This window comes from Podarcis muralis, chromosome 4 (assembly GCF_964188315.1).
Source record: "Podarcis muralis chromosome 4, rPodMur119.hap1.1, whole genome shotgun sequence".
In the NCBI taxonomy this organism is placed as follows: Eukaryota; Metazoa; Chordata; class Lepidosauria; order Squamata; family Lacertidae; genus Podarcis; species Podarcis muralis.
The window spans coordinates 10,222,710-10,242,342 of NC_135658.1; the positions used below are offsets into that span (position 1 = coordinate 10,222,710).

The 19,633-nt window shown below is 46.6% G+C and overlaps 1 protein-coding gene across 1 annotated transcript in view; it reads right to left on the reverse strand.

The window, feature by feature from the left end:
- The window catches only part of LOC114595437 (retinal guanylyl cyclase 2), a 69,914-nt gene extending 57,180 nt beyond the window's left edge, over positions 1–12,734 (reverse strand). The window contains exon 1 of the mRNA XM_077926774.1: positions 12,595–12,734. Within this exon, the coding sequence (XP_077782900.1) occupies positions 12,595–12,734 (140 nt within the window). The remainder of the gene's footprint in view (positions 1–12,594) is intronic.
- Between the last annotated feature and the right edge of the window lie 6,899 nt (positions 12,735–19,633).

Below are 19,633 nucleotides of genomic sequence, written 5' to 3' on the forward strand. Positions count from 1 at the left end.
TTCTGAAGGAAATCAGCCCTGAGTGCTCACTGAAGGACAGACCCTGAAGCTGAGACTCCAATACTTTGGCCACCTCATGAGAAGAGAAGACTCCCTGGAAAAGACCCTGATGTTGGGAAAGATGGAGGGCACAAGGAGAAGGGGACGACAGAGGACGAGATGGTTGGACAGTGTTCTCGAAGCTACCAGCATGAGTTTGACCAAACTGCGGGAGGCAGCGGAAGACAGGAGTGCCTGGCGTGCTCTGGTCCATGGGGTCACGAAGAGTCGGACACGACTAAACGACTAAACAACAACAACAACCCAGATGTTTAGAAAGTCAATGGGAGTTTCAATCTATTCTCAGTCTTTTCTTTTTGAAAGCTTAACATTGCTTTTGCTAAAGTTTTAATAGATGGTTTTTTTGTGTGTGTTTTATTGGGGGGGGGGTGTTTGTTTTTACTTTGAGGTTGTTGCTGTTCTTACAATCCAGCAGTGTCTAAATCAGTGTTTCCCAACCTTTTTTGGGCAAAGGCACACTTCTTTCATGAAAAAAATCTCGAGGCACACCACCATTAGAAAATGTTTAAAAAATTAACTCTGTGCCTATATTGACTATATAAAAAGTACAGTGGTGCCTCGCAAGACGAAATTAATTCGTTCCGCAAGTCTCTTCGTCTTGCGAGTTTTTCGTCTTGCGATGCACGGTTTCCCATAGGAATGCATTGAAAATCAATTAATGCGTTCCTAGGGAAACCGCCTTCAGACCAGGTCCGGGGACAGTCTGTCCCCCGACCTCTTCTGAAGGCTGGGGGGGGGGGGGGGACAAGGGCTTTTCTTCCCACTGCCAGCCTACAGAAGGCTGTTCTGAAGGCTGGCGGTGGGAAGAAAAGCCCTTCTTCCCACCTCCCGCCCCGCAAGCTCCGGGGACAGGAGGGCTTTGCTGCCGACCGCCAGCATTTTAAAAGCCCCTGCTGTCCCGGGGCGATTCTAAAATGCTGGCGGGCGGGAGCGAAGTCTCCGCTGCCCCGAGGAGATTTTAAAATGCTGGGGGTCGGCAGCGAACGCTTCGCTCCCGCCCGCCAGCATTTTAAGATCGCCCGGGGCAGCGGAGAAGTCTCCGCTGTCCCGGGAAGGCAGGCGGGGGGAGCAAAGACTTTTGCCCCCGCCTGCCTTCAGAAGAGGTCCAGGACCTCGTTCCGATGCCCGGCGGCGGGGTGAGAGGTTCCCGCCCCCCCGCCCCGTTTCGGAGCAGCGTTCCGAAGCGGGGCGGCTGGGGCAGGTGTTCCCGCCCCCCCCCCCGCCCCGCTTTGGAGCAGCGGGAGAAGCGATCTCCCCGCAGCCCCTTGCTTCAAAAGAGGTCCGGGGGCAGCGGGGAAGAAGCGCTGCGCTTCCCGCTGCCCCCGGACCTCTTTTGAAGCAAGGGGCTGTGGGGAGATCGCTTCTCCCCGCAAAGCCTTGCTTCAAAAGAGGTCCGGGGGTAGCGCGAAGCGCTTCCCGCTGTCCCCGGACCTCTTTTGAAGCAAGGGGCGGTGGGGAGAAGCGATCTCGGGCGCCGCCTCTCCCGCCTCCCTCCCACGGCACACCAGGCAAGGTCTCACGGCACACCAGTGTGCCGCGGAACACCGGTTGGGAAACACTGGTCTAAATCTTATCAAACAAATAACAGGGGTCTCAGAGGAGCAGACTGAAAGTCCTTTTACACCGGCATCCTGGCTGTGGCAGTGAAAAGCTCACAAATGGTTTCGTGTCATTCCAATGTTGTTTGTGTGTTTGTTTCATAAAACTTCTATGCCACTTATATAATTTATAATAATAATATATTACTTATACCCCTCCCATCTGACTGGATTTCCCCAGCCACTCTGGGCGGCTCCCAACAGAATATTAAAAACACGATAAAACATCAAACATTAAAATCTTCCCTAAACAGGGCTGCCTTCAGATGTCTTCTAAAAGTCAGATAGTTGTTTATTTCCTTGACATCTGATGGGAGGGCGTTCCACAGGGCGGGCGCCACCACCAAGAAGGCCCTCTGCCGGGTTTCTAAACTTGCTTATTATTATTTTTTTAAAACCCACCTCAAAGCAGTTTACATACCAAGCTGCGAGTGGGGAAGTGGTCAGGGAAAAGGCTGCTAAATTTATGTTATGCAGGTTCTATGTGCAGATGTGCAGCCCTAACATTATACAGATGCAAGTTTCACTGATTTGAGGGGAAACATTTAGGCAGATAACTGGCTTTGGCCCAGGCTTGTATCTCCCTATATGAACTTGCCTGGGTGCTGAGATCCTTGGATGACCACCTTCTCTCAGTCCCATCACCATCAGAAGCATGGCTGGTGGTGACACAAGGCGGAGCCTTTAGCTGCTCCAAAATTCTGGAATTCCCTCCCAAGAGAGGTGAGCTAGGCTCCCTCTTTGTCATCCTTCCACCAGCAGGCTAAGACCTTCCTGTTCAGACAGGGCTTTGGGAACTAAGGTACAAGCAATGATGCTCAACGGGCTGCTGTTTGGAGCAAACTGCATTTTAATTGCTGGTTCTATTATTATTATTATTATTATTATTATTATTATTATTATTAGTGACTGGGAGCGGCCGCAGAGACCACATAACACCGGTCTTGAAAGACCTACATTGGCTCCCAGTATGTTTCCGAGCACAATTCAAAGTATTGGTGCTGACCTTGAAAGCCCTAAATGGCCTCGGCCCAGTATACCTGAAGGAGCGTCTCCACCCCCATCGTTCTGCCCGGACACTGAGGTCCAGCTCCGAGGGCCTTCTGGCTGTTCCCTCACTGCGAGAAGTCAAGTTACAGGGAACCAGGCAGAGGGCCTTCTTGGTGGTGGCGCCCGCCCTGTGGAACACCCTCCCACCAGATGTCAAAGAGAACAACAACTACCAGACTTTTAGAAGACATCTGAAGGCAGCCCTGTTTAGGGAAGCTTTTAATGTCTGATGTATTATAGTATTTTAATATTCTTTTGGAAGCCACCCAGAGTGGCTGGGGAGGCCCAGCCAGATGGGCAGGGTATAAATAAATTATTATTATTATTATTATTATTATTATTATACTGCCCTATACCCAGAGGTCTCAGGGCAGTTCACAGAATAAAATCAAAATATCAAAAACAAATCAATAACCCCCCCCGACAACCCCCCCCCCCATTTTAAAAGGGCATAGGATGTTTATCAAATCAACCAAAAGCCTGGTTAAAAAGGAACATTTTTGCCTGGTGGTTCTAAATGTGCTTCTGATGCATTTTGATTATTGTTTCAAACTACCTTGTTTTTTTATTATTACTGCCAATCAGAAGGTCAGCGGTTCGAATCCCCGCGACGGAGTGAGCTCCCGTTGCTCAGTCTCTGCTCCTGCCAACCTAGCAGTTCGAAAGCATGTCAAAGTGCAAGTAGATAAATAGGTACCGCTCCAGCAGGAAGGTAAACGGCGTTTCTGTGCGCTGCTCTGGTTCGCCAGCAGCGGCTTAGTCATGCTGGCCACATGACCCGGAAGCTGTACGCCAGGTCCCTCGGCCAGTAATGCAAGATGAGCGCCGCAACCCCAGAGTCGGCCACAACTGGACCTAATGGTCAGGGGTCCCTTTACCCTTTACCTATGATGCTTTAAAGCAGGCTTCCTCAACCTCGGCCCTCCAGAAGTTTTGAGACTACAATTCCCATCATCCCTGACCACTAGTCCTGCTAGCTAGGGATCATGGGAGTTGTAGGCCAAAAAAATCTGGATGGAAAAGGTTCAGGAAGCCTGGTTTAAACACTGGGAGCTGCCTTGAATCCCAATTTGGGAAAAAGGTGGGATATAAAATTAAAGAATTATTGAGCTGGAAGGGACCTGTAGTCCAACCCTCTGAGATGCAGAAATCTCAACACACGGTCCCCCATCCAACCTGAAACCATACCAGACCCTGCTTAGCTTTGCTAAATAAATGAACTGCGCTTAAGGTGTTGCAAGAAAGAGAGCAGGGAATGAAATAATCCCATTTTGCCCACATTGCTGTGGGATGCTTAATAGCTTCTGCAGGGACAACTGGGCCAGTTATTCTCATTAAACAGAAGCAGGTGTTTAAGGACTCCTGAACGGCTAATTTTCCAGCTGGTTATGTGATTTGATAATGAAAAGTGCTTCTTGCATAGAAGGTCTATTTAAAAACAAGGGGGGGGGGAGTGGGCCCCTAGGTCCTGCCGCTCGGCAGTTTTTGCTGGAGTTTGATTACAATTGATAGCTGAAGCACAAGCAAGTCCAAACTTGCCCTCCTGAGTAACAGCCATTTCCTCTTCCAAGCCTGTTTTTCACATTTGCAACTTCAGCCTCTAGTACAGAGCCAAGAGGAAGGAAAGCAAGAGAAGCGCTGAAAAATGGGTCCTAAATTCAGTGTGGTGTAGTGGTTAGGGTGCTGTTCTATGACTTGGATTGAGACCAGGGTTCAAATCGCTACTCAGACATGAAACCCGCTGGGTGACTTTGGGGCAGTCTGACCTACCACTCTGATTATTATGTTTTTTTTAATTGAAGGGCAGCATTGGTGGAGGGGAAAGGAGTACGACAAGGCTGTATATTGTTTCCATCACTTATCTTTCATTTGCTTGTTTCCCGGACCTCCTCACACCTCCCTTTTTGTATTCCAATTCAACTTATTAGTTCAGCAAATCCTTTCCCTCTTTGTTTATCCTAGTCTTTAATCTTAAAATATTGTAACATTAAATTTTTACCTGTTAATAATCAATTTTTTCATATTCCTTATAGCGTTATAGCTAAAAACCACTTAACTTTTTATCCAACATCATTCTAACATTCATTAATTTTACAATATTTCTGTAGATAGTCTTTAAATTTCTTCCAATCTTCTTCCACCGACTCTTCTCCCTGGTCTCGGATTCTGCCGGTCATTTCTTCCAATTCCATATAGTCCATCACCTTCATCTGCCATTCTTCCAGGGTGGGTAGATCTTGTGTCTTCCAATACTTTGCAATAAGTATTCTTGCTGCTGTCGTGGCATACATAAAGAAAGTTCTATCCTTCTTTGGCACCAATTGGCCTACGATGCCCAGGAGAAAGGCCTCTGGTTTCTTCAAGAAGGTATATTTAAATACCTTTTTCATTTCATTATATATCATCTCCCAGAAAGCCTTAATCCTTGGGCACGTCCACCAAAGGTGAAAGAATGTACCTTCAGTTTCTTTACATTTCCAACATTTATTATTGGGCAAGTGATAGATTTTTGCAAGCTTGACTGGGGTCATGTACCACCTGTATATCATTTTCATAATATTCTCTCTTAGGGCATTGCATGCCGTAAACTTCATACCTGTGGTCCATAACTGTTCCCAGTCAGCAAACATAATATTGTGTCCAACATCTTGTGCCCATTTAATCATAGCAGATTTCACCGTTTCATCCTGAGTATTCCATTTCAACAGCAAGTTATACATCCTTGACAAAGTCTTAGTTTTGGGATCTAACAGTTCTGTTTCCAATTTTGATTTTTCCACCTGGAATCCAATTTTTTTGTCCAGATTATATGCCTCCATTATTTGATAATAATGAAGCCAATCTCGCACTTTGTTTTTTAGTTTTTCATAACTCTGCAATTTCAGTTTGTCTCCCACTTGTTCCAAAATTTCCCAATATTTCGGCCATTTGGCCTCCATATTGAGTTTTTTCTGAGCCTTCGCTTCCATCGGTGACAACCACCTTGGGGTTTTGTTTTCAAGCAAATCCTTATATCTTATCCAGACATTAAACAGTGCTTTCCTGACAATGTGGTTTTTAAATGCTTTATGTGCTTTGACCTTATCATACCACAGATATGCATGCCAACAAAATACATTATTAAAACCTTCCAGATCCAAAATGTCTGTGTTTTCAAGGAGTAGCCATTCTTTCAACCAGCAGAAAGCTGCTGATTCATAATAAAGTTTAAGGTCTGGCAGGGCAAATCCACCTCTTTCCGGAGGGCACAAGGAGAAGGGGACGACAGAGGATGAGATGGTTGGACAGTGTTCTCGAAGCTACAAACATGAGTTTGACCAAACTGCGGGAGGCAGTGGAAGACAGGAGTGCCTGGTATGCTCTGGTCCAGGGGGTCACGAAGAGTCGGACACAACTAAATGAATAAACAACAACAAATTGGTGGAGGGGGGGATATCTTCACACAAACAAGAAAATAAAATTTAAGAAGGGCATCTCCACCATCTAAGTGTTAGAATTCCTGCTCCACGATTGCAGTCAGGGGATTTTTTGTCTTTCACATGACATGGTATGTTTGGACTCCACAGAGTGGGAAGTGACGGGGACAGGATGTTTGTGTTACTGTGTTCCGTGAAGTGGGACTATTGTCCTTTGTCCTTTTTCTCTTTGCTGTCTGATGCTAGAGAGAGAAGGAGCCATGTTGCAGTTCTCCGTGTGTGTTTATATGTAAATAAAGTAGATTAGTCAAAATGCTGAGTTGCTGCAGTCTGTCACGAGCAGGTTGCGCAAACTCTGTGGATCCTTAAGTGTGCTGGTGTCTGTAGGTATCAGTCGCTGTGATGTTTGGGCAGAATAAAGCTTTTGAAGCTCACGAACGAAAGACCAGGAGGGAGAGAACATGCCAGTCAGGCATGTGTCTCTGCCAGGGTCCTACTGACAGTAAGCCCTGCCAGTTTCTGGATCCTACAGAGAACCCTGCAGAGAATCCAGAATGTGGCAGCTAGACTGGTGACTGGGAGTGGCTGCCGAAACCACATAGCACCGGTCCTGAAAGACCTGCATTGGCTCCCAGTATATTTCCAAGCACAATTCAAAGTGTTGGTGCTGGCCTTGAAAGCCCTAAACAGCCTTGGCCCAGTAGACCTGAAGGAGCGTCTCCACCCCCATCGTTCTGCCCGGACACTGAGGTCCAGCGCCGAGGGCCTTCTAGCGGTTCCCTCCCTTCGAGAAGGGAGGTTACAGGGAACCAGGCAGAGGGCCTTTTCAGTGGTGGCACCCATCCTGTGGAACGCCCTCCCACCACATGTCAAGGAAATAAACACTGTATCTGACTTTTAGAAACAGATAGGTAGCCGTGTTGGTCTGCCATAGTCAAAACAAAAAAACATTTCTTCAGTGAAGAAGTGTGCATGCACACGAAAGCTCATACCAAGAACTAACTTAGTTGGTCTTTAAGGTGCTACTGGAAGGAATTTTTTTTGTTTTGACTTTTAGAAGACATCTGAAGGCAGCCCTGTTTAGGCACATTTTTTATGTTTGATTGTTTTATTGTGTTTTTAATATGCTGTTGGGAGCCACTCAGAGTGGCAGGGAAAAACCCAGCCAGATGGGCGGTGTATAAATAAATAATAATTATTATTATTGTTAATTTATTTATTTACTGCATTTTCAGGCAGAGGTAATCTGGAAGAGAGAAAAGGAAGCCAAATTGTGAAGAGAGAGAAAAACTGAGGATTCAAATTATTATTAGCATTTTCATCCCACTCTTCAGACAGAAAAAAGGCTCCCAGAGCAGCTTACAAATATCTCTGGGAAGACAGTGGGGTCTTGTTGCCTGGGCAGCCCGGGACCTCCAGACACACTGCCCCAGCTTGCGCCCCTGAGAGGCCACTTTGCTGCTGCTAACACAGTGGTCTGACTACAGGAGGCGCCCTCCATTATCTCTTGAGACCGATGGATGTGCCAACAATGTAGATATAGTCTATAGCCTGGTGGAATGGCTCTTTCAGCAGAGCAGATGGAGACGACCTGTAGACCCATCGCCCTCTGCTGCAGCCTGATGGAACGACTGCTGCCAATTACAAATAAAAATGATGAAACATTACATCGTCCTCACTTTGTGTTATGTACTGAGTTGAATAGGATCCAGAATGCAGCAGTCTGATTGGTCCTAGAACAATAGGATCCAAATTCAGCAGTCTGATTGGTCCTAGAACAATGCAGCAATCTGATTGGTCTGCAGGAGCCACCCAATCCAGCTCCAGGTGGAAGTGAATCCACAACTTGATTGGCCTACAGGAGAATTCTGGAATTAGCCAATCACGTGCAGCCCATTGTGTAAATAATGTATATAAAGCAGATACTTTGGGGAAACTTTCATTCCTCCTCACCACTATGAGCGGAATAAGGAGCATGAAATCCACTCTCGACTCTGAGTATATTTCACTTTTGAAATTCAGTTTTGACAGATACTTAACAAAAGCACTCAGGAAAAAAACTACCATAATTTGCGCCCCATAGGACGCACCGGCCCATAAGGCGCACCTAGTTTTTTGGGGGGGAAATAAAGAAAAAAAAATTATTCCCCCCCCCCCAGGCGCGGGGCTGGGTTGACCCCAGCCCCCAGAACAGGCTGCTCTGCGCAAGCCATGGGAGCCCTCCCGCGGCTTGCGTGGAGCTACCGAAGCCCCGGCGCGACTGCCCAGCACGCCGGGGCTTTGGGATAAGAGGCGGCTCTGCCAAGCTGGGGGAGGACTCCCGCGGCTTGCGCAGAGCTACCCGAAGCACTGAGCAGTCGCGCCGGGGCTTCGGGGTGCAGGCAGCTCTGCGCAAGCCTGGGGAGCCCGGCGGGAACTCCTGCGGGCTCCCAAGGCTTGCGGATAGCTTCCTGAAGCCTGGAGAGGGAGAGGGGTCAGTGCGCACCGACCCCTCTCGCTCTCCAGGCTTCAGCGAAAGCCTGCATTCGCCCCATAGGACGCACACACATTTCCCCTTCATTTTTGGAGGGGGGAAAGTGCGTCCTATAGGGCGAAAAATATGGTAACTTATTTCTATACGTGACAACAGCAGCGAGAATTTTGATTGCTAGCTCTTGGAAAGAAGATAGCATCCCAACAAAAAGAGAATGGTTGGGGAAACTTTGCGAGTACCTGGAACTAGCAAAACTGATGGATATAGAATCATAGAATCATAGAGTTGGAAGAGACCACAAGGGCCATCGAGTCCAACCCCTTAACATTAACCAAATGTTAACCAACATAATAAGGAGAAAATCCAAAACTATGGTTATGAAGCAATGGGGGTTCTTAAATGATTATTTACAAAACCAGGGCTCGACTACAAAAATCTGGTTGTGTTTAGAATAATCTTGTGCGTAATAAAAAATACAAAGTGAGACATTAAGGAAATCCAAAGGGAAAATATGAAGAACAGAGGATCTGACGAACGGATTATTAAAAACGCGTGAGGCAAAGGGTGCAAGTCTTTTAAAAAACACTCTTTATTTAGGGTAGATAAGGACAAGATGAAATTATACAATTGAATATAAATATAGATGGGAAACGGCTATGTATAGTGAATACTGATCTACTTTTAAAAATTTCCACTTATGATCTTTTTCTTTTACTTCTTTTTTGTTGTTTTTTCTTTATTCTGATATCTTATCTTTCATTTCACTCCTTTATTGTGAATAGCATTTTCTAGAGGTATAAATAACTGTAGATGTGAAAAGAGACAAAGTATTTTCTAATTTTTCCCCTTGGATATATGTATTTTCTTTTCTTTTGTATTTTCTTTTGTTGTAAAGATGTATGTTTTTTAATTTGTACTTAATAAAAATTATTTTTTTTTAAAAAAAGCACTCAGAGCACAACCCTATCTGTGTTTCTTATCCCATTCAGTTCAGTGGGACTTACTTCCCAGTCCACGGAGTATATGGTTGGCCTTGTTGGTTAATGTTAAGGGCGACCTTCCGCAATTCAAGGGGTTAAAAAAACAAAAACAAAACATTGTCCACAATTGGGAATGTTAGAGAAAATATTTGACGTGGCGTCTAAATTGGAGTGGAATCATTAGACCCAGAGAATTTAGCGGCCGTCCCCAGGGAGAAAGGATATTAAATGCATAAGCCGTTGTTGATTTGAGAATCTGGATGAGCAAAGAAAAGAAGATTAGAGGCACACATTGTTCCCAGGAATTAGAAGACTTTGAAACTGGAAACACACAGGGTGCCATCAACAAACTTTTTTGATATAAGATACACATGGCCAGCAGGCTATTTCTTTCTAGACAAAGAACCAATATCTCTGGCGATTCCCTGGTCCGCATAACACAAACACCACCAGTGCTCTTAAACTACACTGCTTTTTCTGGCATTTTAATCCTAGATACGTCCAAGGTTAGTGTAAAGGGAGTTGGGGTTGCTTGTGCGTAAAGGGTGCTACTGTTCTAGGCAAAGTAGCCTGGCTAAACCTTTCCCTGGCTGGACAGCCCTTTCTCCATGGCTGTGTCAGTCACTGGCAGAATCCGTCAGTGGGCGTTTCCTGAAATTCTTCCAACATAGAAACTCTTTGACGCCAAGTCTCCTCCTAGCCTCCCTGCGTGGAAGTCTCCTGCGCAGAGTGGGCATGCCCAACGGAGGTCCTGGGCTCTCCCTGCTGGTCTCTGTGGAAGAGTCTTGGAGCCCTCTCTCCGCAGTTCCCCCTTGCTTCCTGGTGTCACTCCTATTTCCTTCCTCAAAGGAAGTGTTCTCTCTCCCCCTGCTGGTCCCTTCTCCGGCAGTTCCCTGACAGTTAGCCTTTGAGTTTTTGCAGAGAGCCCTTGCCCTCCCCACGCCGAAACCTCTTCTCCCCTCCATCCTCCAACCAAAAAGCCAATGGCATTTGTTAGTGTATCATCATTGATATAAGTAAGAAATACTGCTCCTTTTCCCTTATGGGGTACCTAAGAGCCCATATAGAGTCCTTTTCTAGGTTCTCTTTCGGTAGGAGAAAATAACAGATACCAACCAGAGAATATTGAGAAGCAAAGCAGCTAGCAAGCATGATTTTTATTAACTGTTGCAACAGGGTGCTCCCCTCACATGCAGGAGAAGGAAGAGGACCCAGAACAAAGGTGTGGCCAACCTTATATAGACATTTTAAATTGCCCGCCCTGCAGTCCAAGACCGCCCCCAGAAACATCATACATACATCACAGGAAAGGCGGTCTACAACAGAAATATGAGTGCTTCGTTTATCACCTGTCTGGCAAGTTACCTGATTGCATTATCTGGGTTTTGGCCACTCTTTTGTTATTATAACTACTTAATTCCTGAATCTAGGTCACAGATCACAGGCTCACACCCTCTTCATATCTTGAATGTGCCCTTAAGACAGGATTTGTGAGGAAAGAGACAATGAGGAGGTTTCCCACTTTAACCTTGCAGAGAAATATTTGAGGTCGATTTGTTCTATGGGGTTTCAGACATGTAGTTTATATATACAGTTATGAACATTTAATTTTTTAAATATATGACCTTAAAATTCTTATAACAATCATTATCATCTTCACTTTTAATTTGTCTACCGTCTTTCTATCTTACAATGCCCAAGGCAGTTTACAAGCTGAAGAAACAAAGAATGTACACCTTATAACAATCTAATGCAATACAAAAATGTGATAATAAAGCATAACTTTAAAATAAGCAACCTACATTTAAAAAGTAACATTCAACAATCATTAGAATAGTATAGAATAATAATATCAGCCAATAAAAATTAAACAGAAATCCACTCTTAACAATTAACAATAAATAATTTCTAAACTGCACTCAGTAAAACAATGGCAAGCCACAGTGCATAAAATAATACAATACAAATTGAGAAGCAGAGACTAGAGGGTGGGGCAAGGCAGGTGGAAGGAGGCCTTTCATGATGAATAATAATAATAAAATAATAATTTATTATTTATACCCTGCCCATCTGGCTGAGTTTCCCCAGCCACTCTGGGCGGCTTCCAATCAAGTGTTAAAAACAATACAGCATTAAATATTAAAAACTTCCCTAAACAGGGCCGCCTTCAGTTGTCTTTTAAAAGTAGAATGGTTGTTTATTTCCTTGGCATCTGGTGGGAGGGCGTTCCACAGGGCGGGTGCCACCACCTAAAAGGCCCTCTGTCTGGTTCCCTGTAACCTCACTTCTCGCAATGAGGGAACCGCCAGAAGGCCCTCAGCGCTGGATCTCCTCTCATGCATGGTTGCCTAAATATCCAGCAGGTAGCCCCTTTGAATAGAAACAGTGATGGCCACGGCTGACCCAACCTATTTTGGTGCCCGAGGCAAACCACAAAATGGTGCCTCCTCCCCTTCCGGGAAGAAGGGGTGATCAAAGATCTACATCAGGAACAAGGGGGGAATAAAGCTGTACATCTGGATCCGCTGCTCCTGTGGATCCTGCTGCCTGAGGTGGTCTCCTCATCTTGCCTCATGAGCGAGCCAACCCTGGTGATGGCTCAGGAGAGCAGTGAACTCAGGGCTGTAGCCTGGATGGAGATGTTCATTGCTACTCTGTGCAGAGAAGAGAAGACTCCCTGGAAAAGACCCTGATGCTGGGAAAGATGGAGGGCACAAGGAGAAGGGGACGACAGAGGACGAGATGGTTGGACAGTGTTCTCCAAGCTACCAGCATGAGTTTGACCAAACTGCGGGAGGCAGTGGAAGACAGGAGTGCCTGGCGTGCTCTGGTCCAGGGGGTCACAAAGAGTCGGACACGACTAAACGACTAAACAACAACAACAAAAACTCTGTGCAGATTCCCAGGCTCCATCAAAATGTCAACCTTCAAATATCAGAAGCAGGGGCATGTTACCCATAGAGGCTAGTGGCATGAGGCGCCGGGGCGCGGAGTTCTGGAGGGCACCAGGGACACACCTCCCGGCATCAGCTCGCTGCCCGTGCTCACCTCCACCATCCTGCACCGAAGCAGCGCCGCGCCCGGAGCCTCTGTCTTTCGTGGCCACAAAGCGGCCAGCTGAGCTGGAAAACGCCACGTCCAGCCTCCTCCTTTTCATAGTGGGTCCCCAAAACAGTTGGTTGAAGCCTTGTAATGCCTCTTTCTGGCAATTCCTGCAGCCAAGCAGGTGCCAAACGTCTTGCTCTGCTTTCCTTCGGACCACATCAGCGAGGCCGAGAGGGGGGGTCTTGTTGTCTGGGCAGCCCAGGACCTCCCTAGTTCCCTCTACACCAGTGTGGTGTAGTGGTTAAGAGCGGTAGTCTCGTAATCTGGGGAACCGGGTTTGCTTCCCTGCTCCTCCACATGCAGCTGCTGGGTGACCTTGGGCCAGTCACACTTCTCTGAAGTCTCTCAGCCCCACTCACCTCACAGAGTGTTTGTTGTGGGGGAGGAAGGGAAAGGAGATTGTGATCCGCTTTGAGACTCCTTAAAGGGAGTGAAAGGCGGGATATCAAATCCAAACTCTTCTCCTACAGCATGTGCAGAAACTGCTTTCTTGGGCTGGGGAACTGCAGCAAGAAAATGCTGTTATGCCGATTCCCTTCATTTTTTTGCTTCCCACTGGCATTTAGTGGGACATTACGGAATACAGGACGCTGGACCTTTGGCAGGGCTCATCTCATGTTCTTAAGATCTGCATACAGGTGGAAGTCCATTTGAGGAAAAGACTGCAATCACGCAGATCAAATGCACCCACAGAGACATCCACACCTGCGCCGGTTCTTTCAGCAACCTTTCGACATGTGATTATCATCTGCTGATGTTTCTCCTCTCAGCCACCAGGTGGCGCTCGGTCCCCTAGTAGACGGCTCTGACATAAATCGGGCGGAGATTCCAGTTTACTTCTTAGATGGTCATTTTTCCTGGAGGAATTTCTGGAGGGCGTTTGCAGGAAGGGTGGGGTGGGGAGAAGCAGGGGGTCTCTCAAGTCTTGCTTGGTGGATTAGAAGTAGTTTGCCAGCCTTCACTTTTCTCTTGGCTGCATTCTTTGATCCTCATTAATTGCCCAGTGCCAGAGGTTTCTCAGATTAAATGCGAAATCTGCAAGCAACTGTGTGTCTCTTTATGGGTATCGTACACTAGGGGTTGGCAGCTGCAGGCATGGAAACCAAATACAGTCTTTCTCTCTTTTGTTTTGTTTAACCCCCCCCCCCCATTATTAACTATTATTGAAATACTTTTTTTAAAAAAATAATATTTATTACTTTTCCAACAATTTAAACACAACACTACAAAAAAAGAACAATACAATACAAAAACACTACATAACACTAACACATAACCAAACAAAAACAGCTTAAAACACATCAAACAATTTCAATATCTTATCTTTCATTCACTTATTTCCACGACCTCCTCACACCTCCCTTTTTGTATTCCACTTCTGTTAATTGTTTCAGCAATTCCTTTCCATCTTCCTCTGTTTTCTATCATATAATTATCTTAACACATTCTAACCTTATTTTTTCCTTTAATATTCTATTAATCTATTTATACTTAATTCCTTATAACATTTCTACTAAAGCCATATAACTCCATTCCAACATTCTTCTAACATTCATTAATTTTACAGTATTTGTGTAAATAGTCTTTAAACTTTTTCCAGTCTTCTTCCACCGACTCTTCTCCCTGGTCTCGGATTCTGCCAGTCATTTCCGCCAGTTCCATATAGTCCATCAACTTCATCTGCCATTCTTCCCGGGTGGGTAAATCTTGTTATTATTGAAATACTTTATCAAGAAAGTGCCGGCCAGGGTGTGAATCATCCCTGAGAATTTTCCTCACTCTCCTGAGGCAACGTTCTTCCGTGATGTCATCCAGCGGATTCGCGGGACAGCCCATAATATCTTGTGCTGTATTCACCAACCTCTGTAGGCACTTCCTATCAGCTGATGTCAAACCAGCATACCAGACCGTGATGCAGTAGGAAAGGACACTTTCTGTTGTGGACCGGTAGAAGGAGATCATCAAATTGACATCGTTCTTCTGCAATATTCTGAGGAGATGGAGTCTCTCTTGGGCTTTCTTTACCACCTGGGTTGTATTTATTTTCCAAGTAAGGTCTTCACTGAGATAAACTCCTAGGAATTTAAAGGAAAAGACTCTCTCCACACAGCCCTCCCCAATGTACAGCGGGGCTAGTTCTCCTCTCTTCCTCCGAAAGTCCAACACCATCTCCTTTGTCTTGCTGATATTAAGGTGGAAGTTGTTCCCTAGGCACCATGTAGATATTTTTTTGACCTCCCCTCTATACGCTGATTCGTCTCCACCTGTTATTGAACCCATTATGTCACCATTATGTATACGTATAGTATTATGTATATAGTACAGTGGTACCTCAGGTTAAATATTTAATTCATTCTGGAGGTCCATTCTTAACCTGAAACTGTTCTTAACCTGAGGTACCACTTTAGCTAATGGGGCCTCCCACTGCTGCCGCGCAATTTCTGTTCTCATCCTGAAGCAAAGTTCTTAACCTGAAGCACTACTTCCATACATCCGCTGTATTAGCATCGCACTATTCTGCCTTGGTCAGACCACACCCGGAATACAGTGGTACCTCTGGTGAAGAACTTAATTCATTCCGGAGGTCCGTTCCTAACCTGAAACTGTTCTTAACCTGAGGTACCACTTTAGCTAATGGGGCCTCCTGCTGCCGCTGCGCCACCACCGTGTGATTTCTGTTCTCATCCTGAAGCAAAGTTCTTAACCCGAGGTACTATTTCTGGGTTAGCGGAGTCTGTAACCTGAAGCGTCTGTAACCCGAGGTACCACTGTATTATGTATATAGTGGTGTCGCCATTATGATGGTGTTATATAGGGGCTTCACCTCTGCTCATGTCATTTGCCAACTCACTACTATTTCCCCTCATTAATCTCCTAGAACTTCCCTTTCCCGTCTCCTTCAACTACTTCCCAACCCCATTTAAGAACATCAGAAGAGCTGTCTGGATCAGGCCCATCTAGTCCAGGATCCTGTTCTTGCAGGGGCCAACCGGATGCTTGTGGGAAACTAGCAAGCAGGATTTGAACACAAGACCATTTCTGCGTGGCAAGGGGCTGGACCAGATGGGGTCCCTTCCAACTCTGCAATTCTGTGGTTTTACGATTCCCGTCCTGTGGTCTCCAGCAAGTGGTGTTTAGAAGCATCACTGCCTCCAGCTGTGAAGGCAGAGCAAAGCTATGATGCCCAGCAGCCATTTCTGAAGCTTTTTCTGCACTCCTTTACGATATGATATGACACAATGTGATAATCTTTATTGTCATTGTCCCAACGAAACTGAAAAAAATCTACATCAGACATTCAAAAACCAACAAGCCTGATATCCCAGCTATCCCAACCTGGTTAGCCCCTAAAAACTCTGACACCCCATAATTAAATCCAATATACTCATGGGTGGCGCTGTGGTCTAAACCACAGAGCCTAGGACTTGCCGATCAGAAGGTCGGCGGTTCGAATCCCCGTGACGGGGTGAGCTCCCGTTGCTCAGTCCCTGCTCCTGCCAACCTAGCAGTTTGAAAGCACATCAAAGTGCAAGTAGATAAATAGGTATCACTCTGGCGGGAAGGTAAACGGCGTTTCCGTGCGCTGCTCTGGTTCGCCAAAAGCGGCTTAGTCATGCTGGCCACATGACCCGGAAGTTGAACGCCAGCTCCCTTGGCCACTAAAGCGAGATGAGCGCCGCAACCCCCAGAGTCGGTCACGACTGGACCTAACGGTCAGGGGTCCCTTTACCTTTACTCCCAAAGAGACTACCTTACACTGCGTTTAAAACCAAAATTGCATTTGGATAGAAACTGTTTCTCAGGCGGCTAGTCCTAGTCTTTATAACCCTGGACCTTCTTCCAGGAGGCAGAAGCTGAAAGAGATCATTTCCAGGGTGTGCACTATCCTGCACTATCTCTGCAGCTTTCTTATGGCACCTGGCAGCATAGATTTGATCCAAGGTGGGAAGAGGACACCCAATTATTCTCTCTGCAGTCTTTGCACCCCTATTTACACTTTCAACCCCTTGTCCACGCTTCCTCCTCAGCCTCCTTTTCTGCAGATATCTCTTACCAGTTCTGGGCTTTCTTTTGTAAGTCATTATATGGGCCTAAGTTGGCTCAAATTCTTTGCTAGGGAAAAAGTATATCAGGAGAGGAGAGGGAAAGAGAGGCTAACAGATGGCCACCCATTGAGTTTTATGGATGAACAGGGACTTGACCCTTGACCTTCCTGGTGCTCTCCCAGTATTCAGATCGCTGTGTCACAAATTTACCACAGCTTGCAGAGAAGGAGCAGTGAGCCAAGATCTTCTGGAAGAGACACGGCTCCAGGCTGTTGCCAAACAACAGAAAAACACAACTGCATCAGATAAGCTGTTTTATTACATGTAAACTGTTGGAAGGGTTCCTGGATCAGTTATATGCACATGTGAGCTGCAAGTGAGCATGACTCACGATGATTGTTAAACAGCTGGCTGTACCTCTGGGTGCAATTTGTCAGTGTTGGAAAAGGGATGCACACATTTGTCCAGCAGGCGTTCTGCGTCGCTGTCACCTGTGGACTTCATAGCTGTCAACTTTCCCCCTTTTTAAAAGGGAAATTCCCTTATTCTGAATAGGATTCCTCGCAAGAAAATGGAAAAGTTGTCAGCTATGGTGGACTTGGGGGGAGGCATCCGAACCTAGATCAATCGTTCTCCCGAGGGAAATGGAGGACTGGTTCCCACCTGCTTGGAAGCTGCTTGGTAACTCATTGATGAATTTCAGAGAACTCCAGGGGAAAGGATTGGATAACAAGGTGTAACAGAAAAAGAAGCAGAAAGCTGGTTTAAAAGTGTGTGGAAGAAAGTAATAGAAGTGGAAAGAAATTGCAATTGAGTAGATTGGAAGCCTAGGGACGCGGGTGGTGCTGTGGGTTAAAGCCTCAGCGTCTAGGACTTGCCGATCGAAAGGTCGGCGGTTCAAATCCCCGCGGCGGGGTGCGCTCCCGTCATTCGGTCCCAGCGCCTGCCAACCTAGCAGTTCAAAAGCACCCCCGGGTGCAAGTAGATAAATAGGGACCGCTTGCCAGCGGGAAGGTAAACGGCGTTCCGTGTGCTGCGCTGGCTCGCCAGATGCAGCTTGTCACGCTGGCCACGTGACCCGGAAGTGTCTGCGGACAGCGCTGGCTCCCGGCCTATAGAGTGAGATGAGCGCACAACCCTAGAGTCTGGCAAGACTGGCCCGTACGGGCAGGGGTACCTTTACCTTTACCTTTAGATTGGAAGTCTAAGACAAGGGTGGGGTGAGGGGTGAGGGATGGTCGTGGGGAAAGGAAGTATGTGTGGGATTGCGTGTGGGTATGTATGAATATTTTTAAGGACTGTATGAAATGTATGTTTGTTTGTATATTTGTAATATGTATGAATTAATGTTGAATTATTTTAATAATAATAATTCTTTAAAAAAAAAAAGAAAGAAATCGAGAGAGACAGAAATTGGCGTAATTGCCCAACCCTGGAGGGAAAAGGCTGCTTGTAGCTGACCTGTTTATTCATCATTCATTCTGCCTCCTTTGCAGGGAGGTGCTATAATGATGTATGAAGTGTGGTGCAGTGGTTAGAGTGTCAGCTCAGGACTGGGGGGACCCAGGTTCAAATCTCCTGCTCAGCCATGAAGCTCACTGGTTTTGACCTTGGGGGTCAAATGAAATAAATAACCCCCATGCTTTCTAGCACGTTTCCTCGTGTTAACGGAGAAATCTGCGGGCTCCCTTGGACAAAAAAACAAGGACACCGGCCTGGAATACCAGAGCAAAACAGCAGCCAGTAGGCTTGGCCTTTATTGAAGACTGTCGCGACAGGACTCCCACCCGCCACAAGGTGGAACAAGATGGAAGCCCCGAACAAAAGAAGACCCCAACTTGTATTAGCTACTAATCCCCCATGCTAGGGATGTGGGTGGCGCTGTGGGTTAAACCACAGAGCCTAGGACTTGCCGATCAAAAGGTCAGCGGTTCGAATCCCCTTGATGGGCTGAGCTCCCGTTGCTCGGTCCCTGCTCCTGCCAACCTAGCAGTTCGAAAGCACGTCAAAGTGCAAGTAGATGAAAGGTACCGCTCCGGCAGGAAGGCAAATGGCGTTTCCGTGCGCTGCTCTGGTTCGCCAGAAGCGGCTTAGTCATGCTGGCCACATGACCCAGAAGCTGTATGCCGGCTCCCTTGACCAATAAAGCGAGATGAGCGCCGCAACCCCAGAGTCGTCCGCGACTGGACCTAATGGTCAGGGGTCCCTTTACCTTTTTAATCCCCCATGCTACACCACTAAGACTACATCATGACTACATCATTGACACATCACAAAGAGGAGGGGTTCAGGGAGGAGTTGTGGTGGTAACCTGAGTGTCTTGTCACCTGCCTGGTTCCTCCTTTGCCCCTCCCCAAGATTACATTCCTGAGGACAAAGAGGAGTTCGCTGTTTCCTGCCCCCAGAGGGAAGGGCTGGTCACTGTCCTATGTTTCAGTCTGTATTGAATCCACTTCCATATGCGGGTCCTTTGTGAGTGTAATGATCTTCTGTCTAGGACCATCAAGGTTGGCATGCCAACTGGGTAGGGCTCTCTGCGGACGTGTTGGCTGCCTTGTGTCAAGTCTCCCCCCTTAGATAGTCCTTCCTTCAGGGTGTAAAATAAAAGTGGAACGGTACAGATCTGATGTACGGGTGATTTTCTATGAATTTATAACAGAAGCGCCGCGTATGTCGCGTGTGAGTGTGTGTAAGTGGTGTTTGTACAAACTGAATGATTGGGGGGGGCATTTCCTGCAACACTCGCCACCTTCCTTACCACCAAAAAAAGCCCACCCTTTGGGCAGAGGAGCAGCTTTGCTGTGCAGCAGCTCTGAACCGACTTTAACCGCGCAACTTGCCTTTGCCGGTGCACATTCGAATTCCGCGCAAAGATAGGGACAGCCTGGAAGCGCCCGGAGGGGGA